The sequence below is a fragment of the Callorhinus ursinus genome, unplaced genomic scaffold, assembly GCF_003265705.2.
Source record: "Callorhinus ursinus isolate GAN/ISIS: 27379988/994484 unplaced genomic scaffold, GSC_fseal_2.0 scaffold12, whole genome shotgun sequence".
Classification (NCBI taxonomy): domain Eukaryota; kingdom Metazoa; phylum Chordata; class Mammalia; order Carnivora; family Otariidae; genus Callorhinus; species Callorhinus ursinus.
This window is the reverse complement of record NW_027397074.1, coordinates 68899161-68921800: the sequence shown is the minus strand read 5'-3', so window position 1 is coordinate 68921800 and position 22640 is coordinate 68899161. Positions and strand designations below refer to the sequence as shown.

Genomic DNA, 22640 nt, shown 5'->3' with positions numbered 1-22640 from the left:
CCCTCAAAAACAAAAAGGGCAGGGGCAGTGAAAGCAATTTCTAAGCGAAATTAGGGTAGGTGATAAATCAGTCCGCTCAGGTACAATATCTCTATGGGTTTGGGTCTCCGGATGTCAGCTGTGCTCACTGGAGCTCTGATTCACATTGCTTGGGCCCAGCGAGTGGAGAGCTTGTGCTTGCATATTAACTGTGTCCCAAAGAAAGTGTCACAAGCTTAGGAGAGGTAGATACTTAAAATGCCTCCTGCTTTTCTATTACCATACTTAAGACGATGACAGTGCTTCTCAGAATGCTTGTCAAAAGCCTCCCAGAAAATGGGACATTCCTTTGAACTACCCTAGTATTTGCCCTGAGTTCTCATAGGCAGTGGATTATGCCAGCAAGCCTTCAAAGCCCATCACTAAGAGGCAGAGACATCCCATTTCCTCCCCCTTAGAGCTGCAAAGTTGCCCACTCAGGAACTCACAAAACTCTTGCTTCCCAAGAGTTAATATCTCTTTGATTTCATTGCTCCAGTGAGTGTCACTGCAAATGATGCCACTTAAAATGGCAAGTGACACTGCCAATTTGCAGATGGTCTATGATTCCACTCAAAACACCAGCCAAAGCTGACCAGCCCCTGTCACCTTTTGCCATTAAACAGTCTTCCTCTTTCCAGATCTGCCCCTCTATATTTTTGCCCATCCCACTGCAGAGCTTGGCCTAGTGCGGCTCTCCCAATACTCAGACTCCAATGGCAGCAATTTAATGTATACACATTTAGTTACAACTGTATTCGTAGCAAAAATGGTATTAGAAAGATGCCATATACAGTATACTTTAAGGAAGTTAAATTATATGGCATGAAAGATTAATGGATGGTGGCAAAGGGTAGAGAGGAAGTAGGAAGAAGAAGCAGACGAAGAGATTTCTATTCAGAATAATGGCAGGTGATAAATAAATCACTTGGGTGTTAACATTTCTTTGGAATTTCCTATTCTTCAGTCTCAGTGCTTTAGTTGTATTTGCTTGAGCTCTTGTTGCTCTCCCTTTCCATCTGTTGGGAGCCACTGTGTGGTTATCTATGCCGGATGTCACCATGTCCCAGAGAAAGGGCCCCAAGCCCTAGGAGGGAAAGATATTCAGAGGATGTACAGTTAGCATCAATGCTTTTCTGAGAGACCCACTCCAATGAGGCCCTTCAAACTGTGGTCACTCTTACCCCTCTAGCTACAGTGAACCACTCTCTTCCACACTCTCCCAGTGCGATGCACTGCATGTGCTGTTCCCTTCGATAGGAACACGACAACTCCCACCTTTGCTTCTTGTCTGACCTCAGGTGAACCTTGAGTCCAGACAACTCCCTCTATTCCCCTGTGGTCGAGGCTCAGGATCTCTCCTCTGTGTTCCATAGCACCCTGGGCTTGCTTCCTCTAGATCCTTACCTCATTGCCATTGTGCTTTGATGTGTTTTTCTCTACCACCTACCTGTGTGCTCCTTAAGAGCAAGAGCAGTCTTTATTTTCCTCTATGTATCAAATCTATGTAAATGGCACAGGGCTCAGAAAGTGTTTACTGAATGGCAGGATGGAGAACATATTCCTTTATTCATGTTTTCCTACTTGTTCTTCAGCCTACTTATATTTCAGGTAAACTGATATTCATTAAAAACCATCTAGAATAAGTTGTTCTACTGTTACATGTGGGATGGTTCAGCTTAAAATTCATGTCTTCAATGTCTTTGTACTTTGGTTTCTTCTTCTTCTTCTTCTAACAGAACCATATATACCATTATGATCACATAACATTCTCTTTCCAAATTTGACTTTTCTGACACTTACATGCAATTAATATCACCATTACCAACTGGTGGTCTTATAACACAACAGAATAAATTCTCAAACCCATTTGCATTTGTAAGTATGCCATCAAAATTGAAATTGTATAAATATTTTGAAATCAACATAGTTTATTTCATATTATTTTCAAATTCTTTCCTTGTTCTTTTTTTCTTAAAGTAGGTTCCACACCCAATATGGGGTTTGAACTCATGACCCTGAGATCAAAAGTCATATGCTCTTCCAATTGAGCCAGTCAGGTGCCCCAAAAGTCTTTTTTTAAAGTTTGTTTATTCATTTAAGAAATCTCTTCACCCACCGTGGGGTCCGAACTCACAATACTGAGACCAATAGTCACCTGCTCTTCCCACTGAGCCAGTCAGGCGCCCCTATTTCCTTGTTCATTTCTAAATGTCTATGTAACTTATAGTGTCCTTAATTAGTTTTAAGCTGACTAAGGTTAGAGATTTTTTGTTTCTTTGTAACTTCAGTCAACCCTTGAATAACACAGGTTTGAACTGTGTGGGTCCATTTATAAGGGGATTTTTTTTCAATAAATACAGTGTAGTACTATAAACATGTTTTCTCTTCCTTATGATTTTTTAAATAATACTTTCTTTAGCTTGCCTTATTATAAGAATACAGTATATAATACGTATAACATATAGAATATGTGTTAGTTGACTGTTTATGTTATCAGTAAAGCTTCTGATCAATACTAGGCTATTAGTAGTTAAGTTTTGGGGGAGTCAAAAAGTTATATGTGAATTTGACTGCATAGGGGGTCTGTGCCCCTAACTCTCACGTTGTTCAAGGGTCAACTGGACTTAGATTATTGGGCATTCTCAGGACAGAGTATTCAAACAGATTTGGGAGACCATATATTACCAGAAGAGACAAATGTAACTAAATGTAACTAACTGGATGTTGAAGGCAGTGTAGTCTAATGGCAAGAGGTCTCACTGGCAAGGTTAAGGAGGATAACAAAATGACCTCACAACTTCTAAAAGTATAGGTATCATTTATTTTTGTACAGTACTTTCTGTTCCTTGGAAGAAAAGATGTGAAATACAAGGCAGTAGGATGTTTTCACTGAGTCATCTGATATAATGTTTCATTAACTTGATGTGGTCTTATCTGCCCTAAGCAGTGAGATATTTTGAGTAATTCCAGTTCTTATGGTTCAAAACTGAGATGCTAACAACCATGTCAACATCTAGGAGAAATGAGAAGGCAAATAAATCACACTTTGAAATCTAAAGACATTTTGTCCCTTTCTGAGATAACCTGTGCTGCTTCTCTTCATACCATTTTTATTTCACTGGAAGTGTGCAAAGAGTTACATTTTTTTTTAAATCTGACTGAATTTGGGTATTTACCAGCAGGCTATTTCTGTCATTCACCCATTCCTACAATCGATGACTTAAAAATGGTGTGCTGACAAAGCCGTAGATAAGTCACTGAGATTTTTTAAAAATTTTTCCTATTTTTCCGTGAACTTCTGAATATGTTAATTACCACTATATATGTGAAGTTATTTAGTAAAATGGGCTTCAAAGAATTAGTCTCTAGAGAAATGTTTAAGAAACAGAGCTGCTTTCTTTAAATAGTATCAGGAAACATTCAGTAGGGAGATATGGTTGATAACTTTGGTTAAGTCAGAGAGTAAGAAATCTTGTGAATGTACCCACCACTGTCTTTTCTCTCTTTCACACTTCAAGTTCTAGTGTCATCTAGTGTCCTCCAGTTCTAGTGTTTGGGGAATCGCTTCTCGGCCTTTTGGCTAAGATCAAGTGTAGTGTTTGGGGAGATGGATTTTTCCCTCAGCTAATCCATGCTCTTCCATGATGTTTATATACTTATAAAAGTAAATATCCTGTCGACTGTTACTTTCCTATACTGTAAAACCAAATGCTGCTCCTGCCCCCAAACCTTCCCAGACTCCCTAGCTGGAAACATTCTCTCCTGAAGGCACAGACCACTTTGCAGCATCTTCTACAGCATGGAACAGCGTTCATTTATGTAGACATTTCTCTCCCCCACCAGACAGCAGGAGCGTCTTGCGAGCAGGGTTCCCGTGTAAATCCACTTCACGCATCTAATGCGTCAGTGCAGCATGACATGGGCTCACTTCCTGCTGGCCGACTGCAGAGCCTGGCTGTGTTTTCTTCATCTCCCTAGCCATGAGATCTTTCTTACTTCTCTCCCTTTCCTGAGTTGTGCAAATGAAAATGACTTCTGTGGTGTTCTGAGTGGAAAGCCCCATGGTTGTGAACAAGGATGAGATAATACTTTTAGCTTTATTTCTAATACTGCTCTTTGACATTTGTTAGCTGTTTTTCAAGCTTCAGGGCTACACCATACTGGTACCTTTAAGGGAAAAGCCCACAGTGCCTTAATGAACCCTTTCCTGAACTTCACAAATGGCTCAGAGCTCAGAGCCTGGACAACATTTTTCTAAATGCATTACTCAGCTTCAACACTTACTCCGTGACTTTGGACAAGTCACCCAACCTCTACATGTTTCAGTTTTCTCATCTATAAAGTGAAGATAACAGAACCTATTCTTCTTAGCTTACCAAGTGCTCAATTAAGGCTAGCTACCATTAGGTTAACGTCCCATAATTACCTTGATTTTGGTAGAGAAGGATTTTCTCATAAAGTCTTTTCAAAGGCATATTTAAAATGTTATAAATCATGGCCACTGATATACAAATATTTTTATCCCTCCAAAGAATTCTTCAGTAGCTCCAGTCTTAATAATCAATTTTTTTTAATAAAGCCCAATGATTAAATCTTTGGGATTCACAGCATAAAAGTATTACATGGATAATCTCTTTTTATTGTGTATTATACAAAATGCTATATTGCAAATGTAAAATTATAATTTCAATTATTACAATTAATACACACAGCATAAGATACTCCACAAAACTGTCATGGTCTGATGTTTTAAAAGGCTTAAATAAAATAATGCTGCAGATGTGTCGGCTACCCGGTCTTTTTATATTCTGGACTCTAACTACTCCCTCACCTACACATTTAAGTATTTTAAGTAGACGCAGACCAAATCCTCTTTCTTACCTCTCCATCAGCCACTGCAGAATAATTCACTTGGGCAACAGTGACTGTGGTTGGCAATTCTGAAGCATCAGCCAATGTGGCTACCGTTGCCCCTGTACCAACCTAAAGAAAAACACGGAGAGTGTTGTCAGCGGATGGATCATTCTACCTCTCCCTTACTCAGAAGTTAAGATTCATGTAATCCCAAATTCAGCAAAGGTAATGATTAATATGCTTTGTAATGTGAAATGCGTTACTAAAATCATATCTCAGATACTTACATGAGGTTCAGAATTTTATTTCAACCAAATAAATCAATATCAGAAGCTATCACGTTTCACCACCAGTAAACTAGTATCAGTCAACCAACTTTCTACTTTCACCCCAATTGGAATTTTAGAGGTTCCCCATCTACCAACAAGTTATGTTTTACCTCAGAAGAGCTAATTCTGAAGGAATAGCTCCTGGTCCTTGATAGAATGAAACAGTACAAAAGTAGCCAATTTAACAGTGCTTTGTTTTGGAAAAAACAAAGAAAAAGCTACCGATAGCTCTGTATTTAACAAATTGCAAACAATTTAAAGTATTATTCAAAAATCAATTTCAGATAGAAAGACTTCGGGAAGCTATAAAAAGTTAATTAAGAGTTTGCATGACAAAAATTTTCTCCAGTCTGAGGTGAGGTGCCCGCTGATCCACCTCAGAAGCCACAGTCTGAGAACCACAGGTTTACTCACCTGGATAAGTGAGACGGTGCCGTCAGGGTTACTAAAGGTCTGGACTACGGTCTGTGATGGTACAAGATGGGCTATACTGTGTGTGGTTGTGGCCTGTGTTTGTGTTTGCTGATCTTCGAAAGCATACAAAAGGTCCTCCCGCCCATGCTGTTTATAACAGTTTTTAACTATGGTCCGTAGTGCCTGAGTCCATGAAACCTGTCACCAAAAGACCAGACAAGCACATTAAAGTCACAAAGAATGTTGGTTATTCAGCCCCACTATGGAATAAGCAGGTGCTTATTTATCAAACCAAACCAAACCTGTACGGAATAAGCTCCCTCAGGGTTATTTCCCTTAGACTGATTGTGGCACAAAGAAATTCAGCACCAAGCACCAAAGATTTCCTACTAGTTTCCTTCCTGATCAAAGCCTGGTTTAGCTTTTGGGTTTTTCTGAGGCCAACTCACAAAAGAAGTTGACTTTTTTGTCAAGAATTTTATATTAAGATTCTCAATAAACTTCCAGGCTAACTAAAAAACAAATATGCAGAAAAAGCAAGGGATGACATCTAGTTGAGCCCATCTTTTTAAAAAGAAGTATCATTATCAGACTCAGCCAACTTCTTATCTCTTTAACTCTATATTTATATTTCTCAACAGTGGTTCCTGCTAACCAGAAATAAGGACATCTTCTAAGTCTTCAGAGTGATTAATCCTTCTTCTTAACGCTTCTTCAGTTTTTCCAAGCACCTCATAATATTAAAACTGCCCCAAAAGGCAAGTAGGCAGAGAGAAGTGTAAACTCATGGACCTGCCCCGAGTCTTTATACTGATGAAGTGATGGAATGGGAAAGGCTACAAATCAGACAGTATCAAACTTTTCTGGGAGACAAGTTTGACTTTCACACATATGTTTTTAGACTTTTTAGCATAAGAAGTAGAACCCCCAGAATTGAGGTAGTTGATTCAGTGTGGAAAAGCACCAGGCTACTCAGGTCTGAGAAACCCTCACCCTCTGCTTTTGCTCTTCTGTGCGGACGTCACTCCGGACATTTGCCCATGGGATATCTTCAGGCCACCAGATGGGCTTGCAGCTTTCTTTGCCCCAGCCTGGTTTTCCTCGACCTGTGGAGTACTTGAGCATCTCTGGAATAAATGCCCGAAGCTGGGCCTGGAAGACAAGAGTGTGGTCATCAGCAGTCATGAAAAACATCTGGGGTGTGCTTGTGTCTAAAACAGAGAGCCTTCCTGGAGGGTCCCAGAGAATTCCAAAATGTGACTGATGAGAACCCGTTGTTTTTCCACAGGTTACCATAGCTCCATGGGTGGCTGAGAATTATACATATGTTGGTAAAGTATACCTTAAGCTATATTTCATTGATTTGGCCCTAGAAGATCAAGAATACCTGCCAACGAGTCTGATTTCTGCCTAAGATACTATGGATGCTATTTCTCTCATTTCCATCCTACAGCAGCTTTCCACACATTTAAGGTGTCAAACAAAGCCGATGTGTTTTCAACATTGTTCTGGAGGTAGTAACCAGGGCAAACAGATCAGAGAAATAAGAGGTGAGGAGCAGGTAGAATCATCACTATTTGTAGATGATATGACTGTGCATCTGGAAAACCCCAGAGAATCATACGAAAAACTACTATAAACAGTAAGAACATTCAGGAAGGTGGTTGGTTACAAATGGGAAATAGGGTCTACTTAATAAAAAGGGAAAATAACCCTAAAGCTTTTCCAGAAAGTTTCTGGTATGCTAGGCCAATGTCTCTGAGTCTGACATACACATAGAGTGAGCATATGTGATCTTAAACACATTATGGACTTCATTCAGATTTATTTCACAAATCGAATCCAGACCAGGCAGGTGTTAAACCAGAGACAACTGCCATTCTTTATCTCTTGGCACAGTAACCACACTGAGTGTGTATGTTGGAGGAGAAGGGGAGCTTACTTTGTGAATACTCTTAATTGCTGACAATGAATTTTGGCAAGAGAAGCAGTTTATCAAGTTATAACATTCCTCCCTGGACCTACTGCTTTCCCTTTAACCTCTGCAACACTCCAGAGAGAAGCAGTATCCTCCAACTAAGGACACATCCATACTGCCCCTACAGCTCAAGACCAAAAGGAGAAGACAATTTTAGCAATGAGTCAGACCCAAGGACATGGGCTTGCAGTAATAAAAGAGAAAAAGAAAACAGAAATGGGAATGGTTAAGTATTAATGGGAGAATGAGCACAACACCAGTTTTACATTCAAGAGCCTACTGAGATATCAGGTGTTCTTATTTGAATATTATTTTACCAGAAGCTGATACCAATTATTATATAAGAGGGAATCATGAACCCAAATCAGTAATGCTTCCCCTAACGAGGAGAGCTCTGGTTGACTGTATTTACATCATCGATCCTTGTGCGGAGCCTGCCATTTCACCTCCCCAAGTCCATCTCTCCCAGACAGTCTCCTGCCTACAGGATATGATATAATACACTCTGTATATATTTGGCTCTGCGGCATCAAGCAGCAGGCTAATAGAAAGTATCCATTTGCAAACCCAGGCTATCCGCTGGCTCATGAGGTCACTCCTTCAGTTATTTTAAGAAAGTGCATCTCAAAGTCATTTTCCCCTTTATCCTGCTTTCCTGGGAGGGTGTCTTTTTCTTGCCTCAGATACAGGGAGAAGGAAAAGCCTTAATCCTCACACACAATATTTGCGTTTCTTCAAGGGAAAAAAATAATGGCTTTCTCAAATGCAAAAATATACTGATACCACACACTTTCACAAGTCTCTCTTTTCTTTTAATCCCATTAACACTCTCCAAAAGGAGAGTTCTGAATATCCATACCTAGCAGAGTCTGGAGATAATGATGTAAGGCTCAACAGCTCTAAATTAACATAAGACTACAGTGTCCAGAAGAACTCGCTGTCAAAAACACTTGGCTACCAAGAGTCTGCTCCAATACCACCTGGAACCCCATACATTCTCCAATTCTGATGACTTTGAGCTTCTGATCCCGCACCCAGTCGCATCATGGTTTCCCACATTCTTCAGCCCTGGGTCACCCTGGCACCTGGTGACAGACACCTTCCATCCTGTCTTGTTTTTTTGGCTCTCTCACATCAGGTTTTCACTGGGTTTCAAGGACTCACAGGTTACGGGAAGTGTGGGCAGTGCACACTCATTTAAAACCCTCCTCTGCCTTCTCTCCAACTACCTGTCTTCTCAGTCTTAGTCTTTGCTAGTAGAACCCCACTTTCTTTCCCTAGACAGTCAAGCTCAATCTCAGTCAGCTTTACCTCTTTCCTTCAACACCCATCTAGCTACTCATTGCAAGTTCAATTCTTTCTTCTTTGAAATGTCTGTGCTCTCCATCTCTTCTTTTCCAGACCCACCTTCATCCCCACTTCCTAGCCCAAGGCTAGTGCATCCTTCTAGCTGACCTTCTTATGGAATTCCAGGTTCTCCCCTTTCTTCCTCATCCCATGCATCCTTGACAGACAGATTTCCCTAAATGCTGCACAGATCCTATGCTCAAAAAAAAAAAAAAAACAATGAAAACAAAAAACTTTCAAATGGCCTCTCACTACTAGCAACCAAACTAGACTCCTCTGTTTAGCTTTTCCAGCCCGCCACAATCCAGCCTCCCAGCATACTCAGTTCCTAATTGCCAACAGGCAGCCTTGGTCCTATTTAGGTGAATCTCTGCACTATCTATGAACTGAACTCATTCCTGCTTTATCCTTTTGATTTGTTCCCCTTACTGGAGCACCTTCTCAAGCTACTATTCCAATGCTGACACTTGTTCCTTGTTGCCCAGCAAATCCCACATTCTTTGTGAAATATCTCTTGACTACTTCTCAAGTCAACTTCTTGTCAATCAGTCAGTAAGAACACAAACTCCAGACTCAGAGAGTTGGCTCTGAATCCCAGCTCTCTCTGAATGTTAATTTTCTCAACTGCAAAATGCTAATGGCAAGTATACAGGGTCAATTCAAAGGATCAGAGATAGTGGGGATATATGCACATAGTTGCACTGACTTAACAGCAGTTTTACTATTATTACTTCAGTCATCAGCCCTTTTCTCAAATTCAAAGAAAAAGTCAAAAATGTTCTGAAATGGTTTTCTAGTACTAAACACATTGTGATGTATGGAAAGACATTTATCCTTAGTTTTCCAAGGTGGGTATGGTGGGTATGGGGAAAAAGGCAGAAGGAGATGGAAGTATGAGTTTATATGTATCTGTGTAAACATGGCTCAAGATGAGAAATAAAGAATGCTAGAATCAAAAAGTGACCACTGAGGCCAATTCCGTGCCTTGAGGAATTAAGCTGTTACCAACACGCCCCAATGCATAGATGGTTTAGGCAATTTTTTCTGTGGGATATTTGAGCATTTTTTTTTAAAGTGTACAAGCAGATTACTAATGGAAATCATCAGAAAATGGGACTCAAGTGTAACCATAATTAGAAGAGAAAACTAGAACTAGGCAGCTGTCAGAGATGTTCCATGTGCTAGAAATCTCTGGATGGAAATGTCTCAAAGTCTTGGGAAGAAGAGAGTAGGAGAAACAAGCAACACACAGGGAAGGTTGCGTACACAGGCAAAACTCCACCAAAAATTAAAAAATGGGACCAGAGTGAAATTTAACTGCTGGTATACAAGTTCTAACTCAGAGGTAGATTTTAACTTTTTACTAATCATCAAATGTATAAATTTGCCCCCATATCAAAACAAGAGGTAAAAAGCACTTTCTACTATAAAAGTTGACTTTTCAAGTCTGTACATTTGGGGGATGAAGACCATTCTTTGCTTTTAAATGCATAGAAATGATGTGACTTCACTGAAAAAGACGATTTTCCACCAGACTATTATTTTATACTGTCCCAAATAAACAGTGCGAAGGCTAAAGGGACTATCATTAAGGGAAAATGAACTATTCAGTATAGAAAGAGTTAAATGATTTCTTTCCAGAATTCAGCACTGTGCTCTCATTACCAGCTGGATTAATTACTGGTCCTGGAGAGTTTTGGAAACCCAACCTACTCAATGTGCTTGTTAAGGAAGGTTTGTCTTTAATCCCCAGAGGAGACAATCAACAGGATCAGCAAAGGTAAAGCCTACCCTCTCAGGCTGTCCTTTAATTGGGCTGCAGTAAGCTTTCCGAGCCTCTCATTCTTATTTAGGGTTCTATATGGGCTTAAAGTGCCCCGCTTGGTCAGGAAACCCACCCCAAACCAGCAAAGAGTAGAAGTACCACTCCTTCCAGGGTACATTCAGCAAAGAAAAATGGTATCAAATTCCTGCCAGTGGCAGTCAAAAGTGAAGATTATGTAGAAACCATAGATGGTTTTAAAAAAGATTTTCTGAAATTCTGAAAAGTTTAATCCAACCCGAATGAGACAATTCCCACTACGTTAGAAATTTTCCACTCGTAAATTCAGTAGGTTCTTTGCTGTCTTGCCCTTACACATTCCCAAGTGCCCATCTTCTCTCATTCCATCTTTGTGTGCTTGTACCCAAGTCCTAGGGTTTTTGAGGCCCCTGGTGTCTATTTTGATTCAGTTACCAAGAAAAGGCTTCTCAAGACGTTTGCCAACTCCCCATCTACTTAAGAGATGAGAGTATATGTAATAAATTTCAAGAGAAAGCTGCTGAAATCAAATTGTGTTGGCAGGTCATGTTTTCTATAGCCTATAAGGGAAACAGGAATGTGGCAGAGAAGGAAGACGAGAATTTTCAGACTGTGGCTTCACTATTTTAACTTAAAAGTCAACAGACTCAATTATATTCAAATGGATATTTAAAGGGTACTAGAAAGCAAAAGCAAAATGATTTTTTTGCTATTTAAAATGATTTCTACCACTGACCTCTGGTTCACAGAAATAATGAAAGTGACTTTCCTTATTAGAAACGCCAATCCTGTATCCCCCATTCCCTGGTAGCACCAGCAGAAACACTGGCTTCTTTTAATCTCATTTCCTCATTAAACATATTCCATAGAAACATGGGAAGAACAAGTTTGGAAGGAAAAAAATTCAGAGAATAGGAGGGACAGTCAATGAAGACACTCATTTCAAGACTCTTCTCTCAAGCCAACCCTTCTGCTGTCTGTCTTCATACCCCATCAACCTACCAAACTGTCCCTCGCGTTCATCAAATTGCTCTTAAAATTCTACCTTCCCTTTGAAGGAGTCTCAGATTGGTCCATTTCTGCTACCTCATCTCAGCTGTACTCCTCTGTACAAAAATCTAAATAAACAAAGTCCTCTTGATACCTTCGCCAATCCAGTCACCTGTCAGCAGCAGAACATCCTTCCTTATAGGCCAAATTCTATGTGTTTACATAAATATATGATGGAAAAGCTCAGTTTTATTTTTCTTATTATTTTTTAAAGATTTTATTTATTTATTTGACACACACAGAGCGCGAGAGAGAGCGAGCACAAGCAGGGGGAGCAGCATAGGGAGAGGGCGAAGCAGATTCCCCGCTGAGTGGGGAGCCCAATGCGGGTCCGATCCCAGGACCCTGGGATCATGACCTGAGCCGAAGGCAGACCCTTAACCGACTGAGCCCCCCAGGTGCCCCTGAAAAGCAGTTTTAAAGTGATGAAAGAAAACACAAATGGTATGATATTGTACATATTTTACTACAGCTCACTTTTTCCACTCAACATATTGTCACAGAGATCTTCTCATGGTAGTACAACTAGAATAATCTCATTTTTAAGAAAAAGTAGTTCCCTAGTATCCCTGATATAGATTTTTCCATTTTATTTAACCATTCTCCTGCTGATAAGCATTTATTTACAGTGCTTGTAAAAATGTTTCTTTGTGCATAGGTGTGGGTATTTCTCTAGCAGCAAAGTGAAATTGCTGGTTAGAAGGCATATGCATTTAATTTTTTTTTTTTTTTTAAGTAGGCTCCATGCCTAGCATGAAGCCCAACTCAGAGCTTGAACTCACAACCCTGAGATCAAGGCCTGAGCTGAGATCGAGAGTTGGATGCTTAGCCAACTGAGTCACCCAGGTGCCCCTGCATTTAACATTTTAATAGACACTGCCAAATTGTCCTCCAAAAAGTACCAATACCACTCCCATCAACAATACACACAAGACCCATTTTTTTCACACCCTCCCTCAAATTTTATTATCCAGCTTTCTTATTTTGATTCATCGAATGTGAGGGAAATGGTAATTATTTTAATTTTCATTACTAGTGAGGTTGAGAATCTTTTTATATATTTAGTGATTATTTTTTTTCTTTTTGTGAACTGTTCAGAATGCTTTGCTTATTTTTCTAATTATCTCTTTCTTATTAATTTGAAGGACATATTAATATGTTCTGGATATTACTACTTGCCATATAATCTGCAAATATTTTCCTCTAGTCTAGTTGTATCCTGCATATGGAATTTATAGGCCTTTATATGCCTTCTATTAGTATTCCTAAATATATCATTACTCTTTTACTCTACTCAAAATATGCTATGTTCTACCTAAGAATTCAGTAATTTTGTTACCAATAATTTTGTTATTCTCAATCTCATCCTGCATACCTAATATTTACAAAATGTTGAATGGCATCATATAAACATATTTTGATAATTTTAGATGGTAGGAAAAGCCTACTTTGCATATCGGTTTTGACATTACAGTAGGGAGAAGTAATTTGGGACTCTTATCTACAACAGTGGTTCTCAAAGTTGGCTGCACACTGGAATCACCTGGGGAGTTTAAATACTATACATGCCTGGATCTCATTCCCAAAGATTCTGATTTAATTGGTCTGGAGTATGGCCTGGGCACTAGGACTTTAAGTTCTCCAGGTGATTTTACTATGTGGCCAAGTTTGAAGACAACTCTACTAAATTTGTTTTTGTCATAAAATATACATAGCATAAAATTTATCACTCTAATATGTACAATTCAGTGGCGTTAAGTACATTCACAATGCTGTATAACCATCGCTCCTACTTCCAGAATTTTTTCATCATCATCCCAAACAGAAACTCTGTATGCATTTATCAATAACTCCCCATTCCTACTCTTCCCTGGCCCTGGTAAACTCTACTTTCTGTCTCTATGAATTTGCCCATTCTAGATACATCATTTAAGCAGAATCACACACAATATTTATCTTTTCTGTTTGGTTTATTTCACTTAGTATACTGTTTCTACTCTTTGGGTAGGAGGCCAGACCTATGCTTTTTCAAAACAACACCCAAAAAACCTAAATTGACAGCTGATGAATATTTTCTAAGTAAAACATGTCAAGACCTGTGAATAACTTCTTCCTAATGAAGCAATCACTGTGCTGAATGTTTCTTAAGGTTCTTCCTGAAAACTGGTGAGGAATTACTATCCTCCTGCATCATCGCCCCAAGGGACTATTAAAGCAACAAAGATTGCCCCAGTGAGAGTAAGAGGAGGACATAAGTTCAGGTGAGGAAAGGGAAGGGACAAGGGAAAAAGTAGTAGATTTTTTAAAAAGTATAATTACTATAGAATATTTATATTAGTTTTAGGTGTACAACATACTGGTTTGACAATTCTATATATTACTCAGTGCTCACCAAAATAAGTGCTCACCATCTGTCACCATACAATGTTATTACAACATTATTGACTACATTCCCTACTGTTTCACCTCCTCGACTTATTTTATAACTAGAAGTTCGTACCTCTTAATTCCCTTTATCTATTTTGCCCATCCCCCCACTCACCTCCCCTCTGGCAACAACCAGTTTGTTCTATTTAAGAGTCTGTTTTGTTTTTTAGATTCCACATATAAGTGAAATCATACAGTATTTGTCTTTCTCAGTCTTATTTCATTAGCATAACACCCTGTAGGTGCATCCCTGTTGCTGCAAAAGGCAAGATCTCATTCTTTTTAATGGCTGAGTAATATTCCATTGTATATATACCACCTCTTATTTATCCATTCATCTGTGGATGGACACTTGGGCTGCTTGCATATCCTGGCTATTGTAAATAATGCTGCAATAAACACAGGGGTGCATATACCTTTTTGAATTAGCGTTTTTGTTTTCTTTGGGTAAATTCCCAGTAGTGGAATTACTGGATCTCACTGTATTTCTATTTTTAATTTTTTTTATTTTTTAAAAAAAACTCCTAAGTTTTTTTATTTACGTGATCTCTACACCCCATGTGGGGCTCGAACTCATGACCCCAAGATCAAGAGTTGCATGCTCTTCTGACTGAACCAGCCAGGCGCCCCACTATTTTTTTTTTAAAGAGTCTTTTTTTTTTTTTTAAGAGAATGCAAAGGGTTTGGGGAGGGGCAGAGGAAGAGGGAGAGAGAGAATCTTAAGCAGGCTCCACACGCACCATAGAACCCAATGTGGGGCTCGATCTCACGACCCTGAGATCATGACCCAAACTGAAACCAAGAATTGGTTGCGTAACCAACTGAGTCACCCAGGTGCCCCACAGTCCCAGTATTTTTATAATTTTTTGAGAAACCTCCACTGTTTTCCACAGTGACTGCACCAATGTACATTTCCACCAATAGTGCACAAATGTTCCATTTTCTCTACATTACCACCAAACTTATTTCTTGTCTTTTCGATACTAGCCATTCTGATAGATGTGAGGTGATATCTTATTGTGGTCTTCATTTGTATTTCACTGATAATAAGTGGTGCTGAGCATCTCTTCATGTCTGTTGGCCATCTGTATGTCTTCTTTGGAAAAATGTCTATTTAGGTTTTCTGCCCATTTTTTAATTGGATTGTTTGGTTTTTTGGTATTGATTTGTATAACTTCTTTATATATTTTGGATATTAACCCCTTAACAGATATATCATCTGTAAATATCTTCTCATATTCAATAGGCTGCCTTTGGTTTTGTTGACCATTTCCTTTGCTGTGTAAAATATATTTATTCTGGCATAGTCCCAATAGTTTATTTTTGCTTCGTTTTCCTTGCCTGAAAAGACATATCCACAAATATGTTGTGAAGGCTATGTCCAAGAGATCACTGCCTATGTTTTCTTCTAAGAGTTTCATGGTTTCAGGTCTCCCATTTAGGTCTTTAATCCATTTTGAGTTTTATTTTTATGTATGGTGAAAGTAAGTGGTCAAGTTTCATTCTTTTTTTTTTTTAAGATTTTATTTATTTAACAGAGAGACACAGTGAGAGAGGGAACACAAGTAGGGCAAGTGGGAGAGGGAAAAGCAGGCCTCCCACCAAGCAGGGAGCCCGATGCAGGGCTTGATCCCAGAACCCTGGGATCATGACCTGAGCCGAAGGCAGACACTTAACGACTGAGCCACCCAGGCGCCCCAGTCAAGTTTCATTCTTTTGCATGTAGCTGTCAAGTTTTCCTAATACTATCTTTTTTTTAAAGATTTTATTTACCTATTTGACAGAGAGAGAGACAGCGAGCGAGGGAACACAAGGAAGGGGTTTGTGAGAGGGAGAAGCAGGCTTCCCACTGAACAGGGAGCCCGATGCGGGGCTCGATCCCAGGACCCCGGGATCGTGATCCGAGTCAAAGGCAGATGCCCAATGGCTGAGCCACCCACGCGCCCCCCCCAATACCATTTTTTGATGAGAGTGTCTTTTCCCCACTGTGTATTCTTGCTTCTGTGGTCACAGATTAATTGACCATAAAATGGATTTATTTCTGGGCTCTTTATTCTGTTCTATAGATCTTTGTGCCTATTTTTTGTGCGAGTACCACACTGTTTTGATTACTATAGCTTTGTAGTATATTTTGAAATCTGGATTTGTGATACTTCCAGCTATGTTCTTCTCTCTCAAAATTGCTTTGGCTATTTGGGGTCTTTCATGATTCCATACAAGTTTTAGGATTCTTTGTTCTAATTCTGTGAATAATGTTATTGGAATTTTGATAGGGATTGCACTGAATCTGTAGATTGCTTTGGGAAGTATGGAAATTATGATATTAATTAATTAATTTTTAAATTTTAAGTAGGCTCCACACCCAATGTGGGGCTTGAACTCATGATCCTGAGATTAAGAGTTGCATGCTCTAACAAACAATGAATCATGGAACACTGCATCAAAAACTAATGATGTAATATATGGTGATTAACATAACAATAAAAAAAATTAAAAAAAAAAAAAGAGTTGCATGCTCTACTGACTGACTGAGCCAGACAGGCACCCCTTAATGATATTAATTCTTCCAATCCATGAGCATAGAATATCTTTCCATTTGTTTATGTTGTCTTCAATTTCTTTCATCGATGTCTTACAGTTTTCAGAGTATAGGTCTTTCACCTCCTTGGTTAAGTTTATTCCTAAGTATTTTATTCTTTTTGGTGCAACTGTAAATGGAATTGTTTTCTTCATTTCTCTTTCTTCTACTTTGTTATTAGTGTATAGAAAACAACAAATTTCTGTATATTAATTTTGTATCCTACAACTTTACTGACCTGATTTATCAGTTCTAATAGTTTTTTGGTGGAGTATTTAAGTTTTCTATATATAGTACCATGTCATCTACAAATAGTGACAGTTTTACTTCTTCCTTACCAATTGGATGCCTTTTATTTCTTTTTCTTGTCTGACTGCTGTGGCTAAGACTTCCAGTACTAAGCTGAATCAAAGTGGTAAGAGTGGACATCCTTGTCTTGTTCCTGATCTTAGAGGAAAAGTTCTCAGTTTTTCACCACTGAGCATATGATGTTAGCTGTGGACTTTTCATATACAGCCTTTATTATGTTTAGGTATGTTCCCTCTAAACGCAGTATGTTGAAAGTTTTATCATGAACAGATGCTGTATTATGTCAAATACTTTTTATGTATCTCATGAGATAATCATATGGTTTATAACCTTCCTCTTGTTAATTTGATATATCACATTGACTTATTTGTGAATATTGAACCACTCTTGCATTCCTGGAATAAATCCCATTTGACCATGGTGAAATCTTTTCCTTAAATGTATTATTGAATTCAGTTTGCTAATATTTTGTTGAGGATTTTTACACCTACGTGCATCAGCGATACTGGCCTATAGTTTTCTTTTTTGTAGTGTCTTTTTCTGGTTTTGATATCATGGTAACACTGGCCTCACAGAATGAATTTGAAAATTTCTCTTCCTCCTTTATTTTTTGGAATAGTTTGAGAACAGATATCAACTCTTCTTTAAATATTTGGTAGAATTCACCTGTGAAGACATCTGGTCCTAGACTTCTGTTTGTTGGGAGCTTTTTGTTTTATTTGTTAATTATTTTTTTAAAGTATGTGTTTGTTTGTTTGTTTATGTAATCTCCACATCCAACGTGGAGGACCCTGAGGGTAAGAGTCACATACTCTTCTGACTGAGCCAGCCAAGTGCCAGGTGCCCCAGAAGTGTTCTGTTTTTGTTTTTTTACAATTCAGTTTCATTACTAGTAACTGGTTGGTTCAGATTTTCTATTTCTTGTTGATTCAATTTTTGGAAGAGTATATGTTTCTAGGAATTTACCTTTTTTTTTTTAGGTTGTCCAATTTACTGGCATATAATTTTTCACAATATGCTCTTATAATCCTTTATATTTCTATGGTACCAGTTGTTACTTCTCTTAATTTCTGATTTTATCCCTTTATCATTATGTAGTGCCTTCTTTGTCTCAAAAAGGACTGAATTTTAACCAATAATCCTGGACTGGTCTTTCCAGAGATGTTTCTTCTATAATTATAATCTTTGCCTGGATCTCTTCTAAGACAAATTCCAAGAAGATTTACAACTTCCCAAGAACAAGAGAATCCTATTGGACTCAAGTGTGGTAAAGAGCAGAACTGATTTCCCACTAGCAAAATCATAATCATTGCTTAAAGACTCTTCAAGCAACGATGTAATTCCTAAATTCAAAGTGTAGTCTGGTAATTAGTAGCAGCATTGGCTGGGATCTTGCTAAAAGGGAGATTTTCAGGTTCCACTCAAGACCAACTGATTCACAGTCTGAATTTAAATGACAAGACTTTCAGGTAACTCATGCACACTGAAGTTTGAGAAGCACAATTTAGCCCATTCTCTGGTTTCTGGTCTGAAGTATCCTATAAAATTGTGCTAACCTGGCTTTCAAAATCTCTAAAAAAGATGATTTCATTAATTCTGGGGTTGCAGAATCTACACTAAATTAATGATTTCTTCTGCTAAGCCTTATCTCAACTTCCTTCAACTCATAGCCAGGAGGCAGGCAGATGTAGGATAAGTTCTAGCCACTATTCTTTTTATTCTTTTAAAATTTTATTTATTTATTTGACAGAGAGAGACACAGAGAGAGGGAACACAAGCAGGGGGAGTAGGAGAGGGAGAAGCAGGCTTCCCGCAGAGCAGGGAGCCCGATGCGGGGCTCTATCCTGGGACTCCAGGATCATGACCTGAGCCGAAGGCAGACGCTTAACAACTGAGCCACCCAGGAGCGCCTCTAGTCACTATTCTTAAAGGTGCCTAGAAATGCAAGTTTTCATTTTAGCACTAAAAATATTACAGAGCTATGTATTTTTTTAACACACACACACACACACACACACACACACACACACACACACAAAAGACTTCATCAGGGTCAAGATATATTTATAATAGTTTGTTTTTAAGTAAATGTTTATGTAAACATTCTATTTACTATTTATCTATAATACTATTTAAACATAGTATTATACGTGTACCAAAACCAAAAATTAATAAGAAACAACAAAAACCAAAACTACAGAGCTGTTTCCTAAAAGAATCAGAGCATTTAGTTCACATAGAACTTAAGATATTCTATCATACGTAATTTCAATTTGTGTAGGTGACAACTGTGATAGTTGTTAGAGCAAGTCAAGAAATTCCTTTAAAACAGTAAATGTGGGGCGCCTGGGTGGCTCAGTCGTTGAGCGTCTGCCTTCGGCTCAGGTCATGATCCCGGGGTCCTGGGATCGAGCCCCACATCAGGCTCTCTGCTCCGCGGGAAGCCTGCTTCTCCCTCTCCCACTCTCCCTGCTTGTGTTCCCTCTCTCGCTGTCTCTCTCTGTCAAATAAAAAAATAAAATCTTTAAAAAAATAAAAATAAAACAGTAAATGTTTAGTTTTGATTAGCTGAAATACTCAACCTGAGTGATCACAATATAGTTTTACAGAAAGACAGAAAAAGAGAGAGAGAGAGAGGGAGAGAGAGAGAGGGAGAGAGAAAGCACTGGCAATATGAACTCGACCATTTAATTCCATTTGTTTGTCACTAACTTGCTTCATAAATTGCTTCCTCTCTTTATGTCTCAATTTTTCAATATATTGCCACCTGTATTGTCCCACTTCATTGCTGAGCCAAATAAAAATTCCAGGTTCACTAACTTTCTGTAAGTGAAAAATGGGTGAGAAATGGTATGTTCAGGTTACTCAAAAGTTAATATAGGTAATATAAACAGTATTAATAATTGGTAATACTATCTTTGTGTGATGCCTTCATTTTCAAAGCACTTTCCCATATAATACCTCATTTTTTCTTCCTCTGACTCCATAAAGTAGGAGGGCATATATTATTCTCATTTTCAGAAGATGAAACTGGGAACCAAGGCTATATGTGGTAGGATTGGGACTAGAGACTAGACCTTCCAACTCTAAAAAACCAGGCTAATTCTCAAATTTGTAAGGAATTAAAATAATGGAACACATAACACTAGAACAATATCAAATATAATTTACTCTTTGGATGACTGAAAATTCATCTTAGGATAGCATATAGAATTATGTTTATGAGTTAGGATCCCATCAATATAAACATTAGTCATCTCCGTTGCATTCAGGGCAGATAAGACAACTAATAGAGCTGTCTGGTTAACCCAAATCCAATTCTGTTACAGTGTACTTTTACAATTCTGGAATTTTATCACTTCAAGAAGTCATGAATTACCCATTTGGTCTGAATTCTAGAATTGGTGTCCAATTAAATTTACTTGGTCCTTTATAGCTACTGATCATATATGAGCTCTGCTTCCTTGACTATGAAAGAGGAATTATATATATACTCTGGAGGGCAAGGATTAAATGAGATACCCCTGTGAATAACTTAGTAGTGTGCCTTCCAAAACATAGTAGCTACAGAAGAGAAAAATAAGAGAAAGAAAAAGTTGTTGACATCTTCACCCAAACATAAAGTTCAACAAACTTGTACTTAAAAAAATTCAAGTTCAATATAAATATGAAAATATTTTTTGTGTTTCTATGGTTATAAAAGTAATTAGTGTTAATAAGACAAATAAAATAAAAATCACCCATAATGCCACCATGCATAGATAATCACTGTTAATATTTTGGTTTTACAGTAAATATATTTACATCTCTCTAAAGTTTTACACACACGCAACAGACAGAGACAAGTTTTGTGTGCATGTTTTAAACAGATGAAATTGATTAACTCAATTATGTATTTCCTGAAAGAAAAAAAAAATCTAGCCCTCTCCCAAAGAAACAAAATATAAAACATTAAACAAAGTACTAAATAAAGCACTCGAATTAGAGTACATAAGAAATGTTATTTTTTTTAAAGATTTTATTTATTTATTTGAAAGAGAGAGAATGAGAGACAGAGAGCATGAAAGGGAAGAGGGCCAGAGGGAGAAGCAGACCCCCCGCCGAGCAGGGAGCCCGATGTGGGACTCGATCCCGGGACTCCAGGATCATGACCTGAGCCGAAGGCAGTTGCTTAACCAACTGAGCCACCCAGGCGCCCAAGAAATGTTATTTTATAAGCAGTTAAAAACTACTGGAACTCTCTATCCCATTGCAATAGAGAACAAGTTGGCATTTTTGGTGTCTAATATTTCACTCAATAGTAAATTTCTGGTCTCTTTTGGGAGCTGCTTATCTTCTCATGTAAATTCTAAACATCACTATTATAATTTATTCAAGCACTTTGTTCCCAGATTTTCCTATTATCAACAGTGCCATGAACATACATCTTTGCTCGCCTGGTGGGCATGACATACACGTTAAATTTTGATATACACTGCCACCCTGCTTTCTGGAAAGATCATGCCACTGCATTATTTCTATTGACAGGGTGTTAAAATGCTTGTATTCTCATTCCCTCTCCTACCTAGGTTTAGTTTGAAATAACACCCTGCTTTTACTATCATTAATAATGAAAGGTTTTGGGATCAATTAGGAAAAAAAAAAGGTAACTGGCTCACATTAATAACAAGGATCTGAGGAAAACAACTGGGGAAAAAAAAAAAGATCTGGGGTAGAAAACCCAGGATGCAAATACTCAGAAATTCCCATTCAATTAGGAGCTGGGCTTTTCATCACTCTACTCACTCCTCCTCACCATCTGTTTTATTGGTCACGTATTACTTTTTGGTCATGATCTGTGGTGAGAAGGGAAAGGAGGGAACGTAGGACGATAAAGAAAATGCACGCCCCCAACAAAGCACCTCTGAGTCTGACCCCTGACTTGAGTACCAGCTTCCCTTGGATCCATCACTACACAAAGCTCTCCCAAGTGTATATGTCACAAGAATAGAAAACAGCACAGTTACAAATGTTTTACCTCCAACATGAAAATTAAACTGTTTGCTATGACTTCTGAGGCCATAAGCCAAGTTTCATAACATGAAACTTGTCCATGATGATTTAATATAATCAAAACCTCAGATTATTTCAACCTAACACACCAAATGTGACAAAGAAGGAAAAAGTGCCCATCACAGGAGAGGGCATAATGCCTCACATGCCTAACACAGTATTCTTAATCAGAAGCTTAGTTAACTTTATAGATACCTTATATCTGAGGTACAAAGAAGATTCTTTACATCAATCAGGTAAAAAAAAAATTTCACCTTATGTTTTCTTTAATTAGAATGGTCTTAAGGACAGAATAATAGGTATGAAGTGACAGGAAAAAAGTTTAGATAATGCTTTCCTTTTTGAGCCATTATTTAGATATTCTTCAAATGTTCACAGAAAGATCTATGAATCCAACAAGCAAATGATCACAATGTAGCTTTATAAAATACTGTATGGCTTTAGACCAAGCTACAGGTTCAGACTCAGCAGGAAAAAAGG

General features: G+C 38.3%; 1 protein-coding gene across 8 annotated transcripts in view; it reads right to left on the bottom strand.

Annotated features, from left to right (window-relative positions):
* Positions 1 to 22640, bottom strand: part of NRF1 (nuclear respiratory factor 1) — a 147727-nt gene that overhangs the window by 42073 nt on the left and 83014 nt on the right. For 6 of the 8 annotated variants that reach the window (XR_012380324.1, XM_025865597.2, XM_073899190.1 and 3 more), the window contains exons 6-9: positions 6612 to 6770; positions 5619 to 5816; positions 4903 to 5004; positions 947 to 1105 (exon numbers count right to left, since the gene is read on the bottom strand). Coding sequence is in view for 7 of the 8 variants with exons in the window: in XM_025865597.2 (XP_025721382.1) it covers positions 947 to 1105; positions 4903 to 5004; positions 5619 to 5816; positions 6612 to 6770 (618 nt within the window). In the remaining variant the exon portion in view is untranslated. The remainder of the gene's footprint in view (positions 1 to 946; positions 1106 to 4902; positions 5005 to 5618; positions 5817 to 6611; positions 6771 to 22640) is intronic. The other 2 variants (XM_025865602.2, XM_073899191.1) reach the window with 1 other exon arrangement.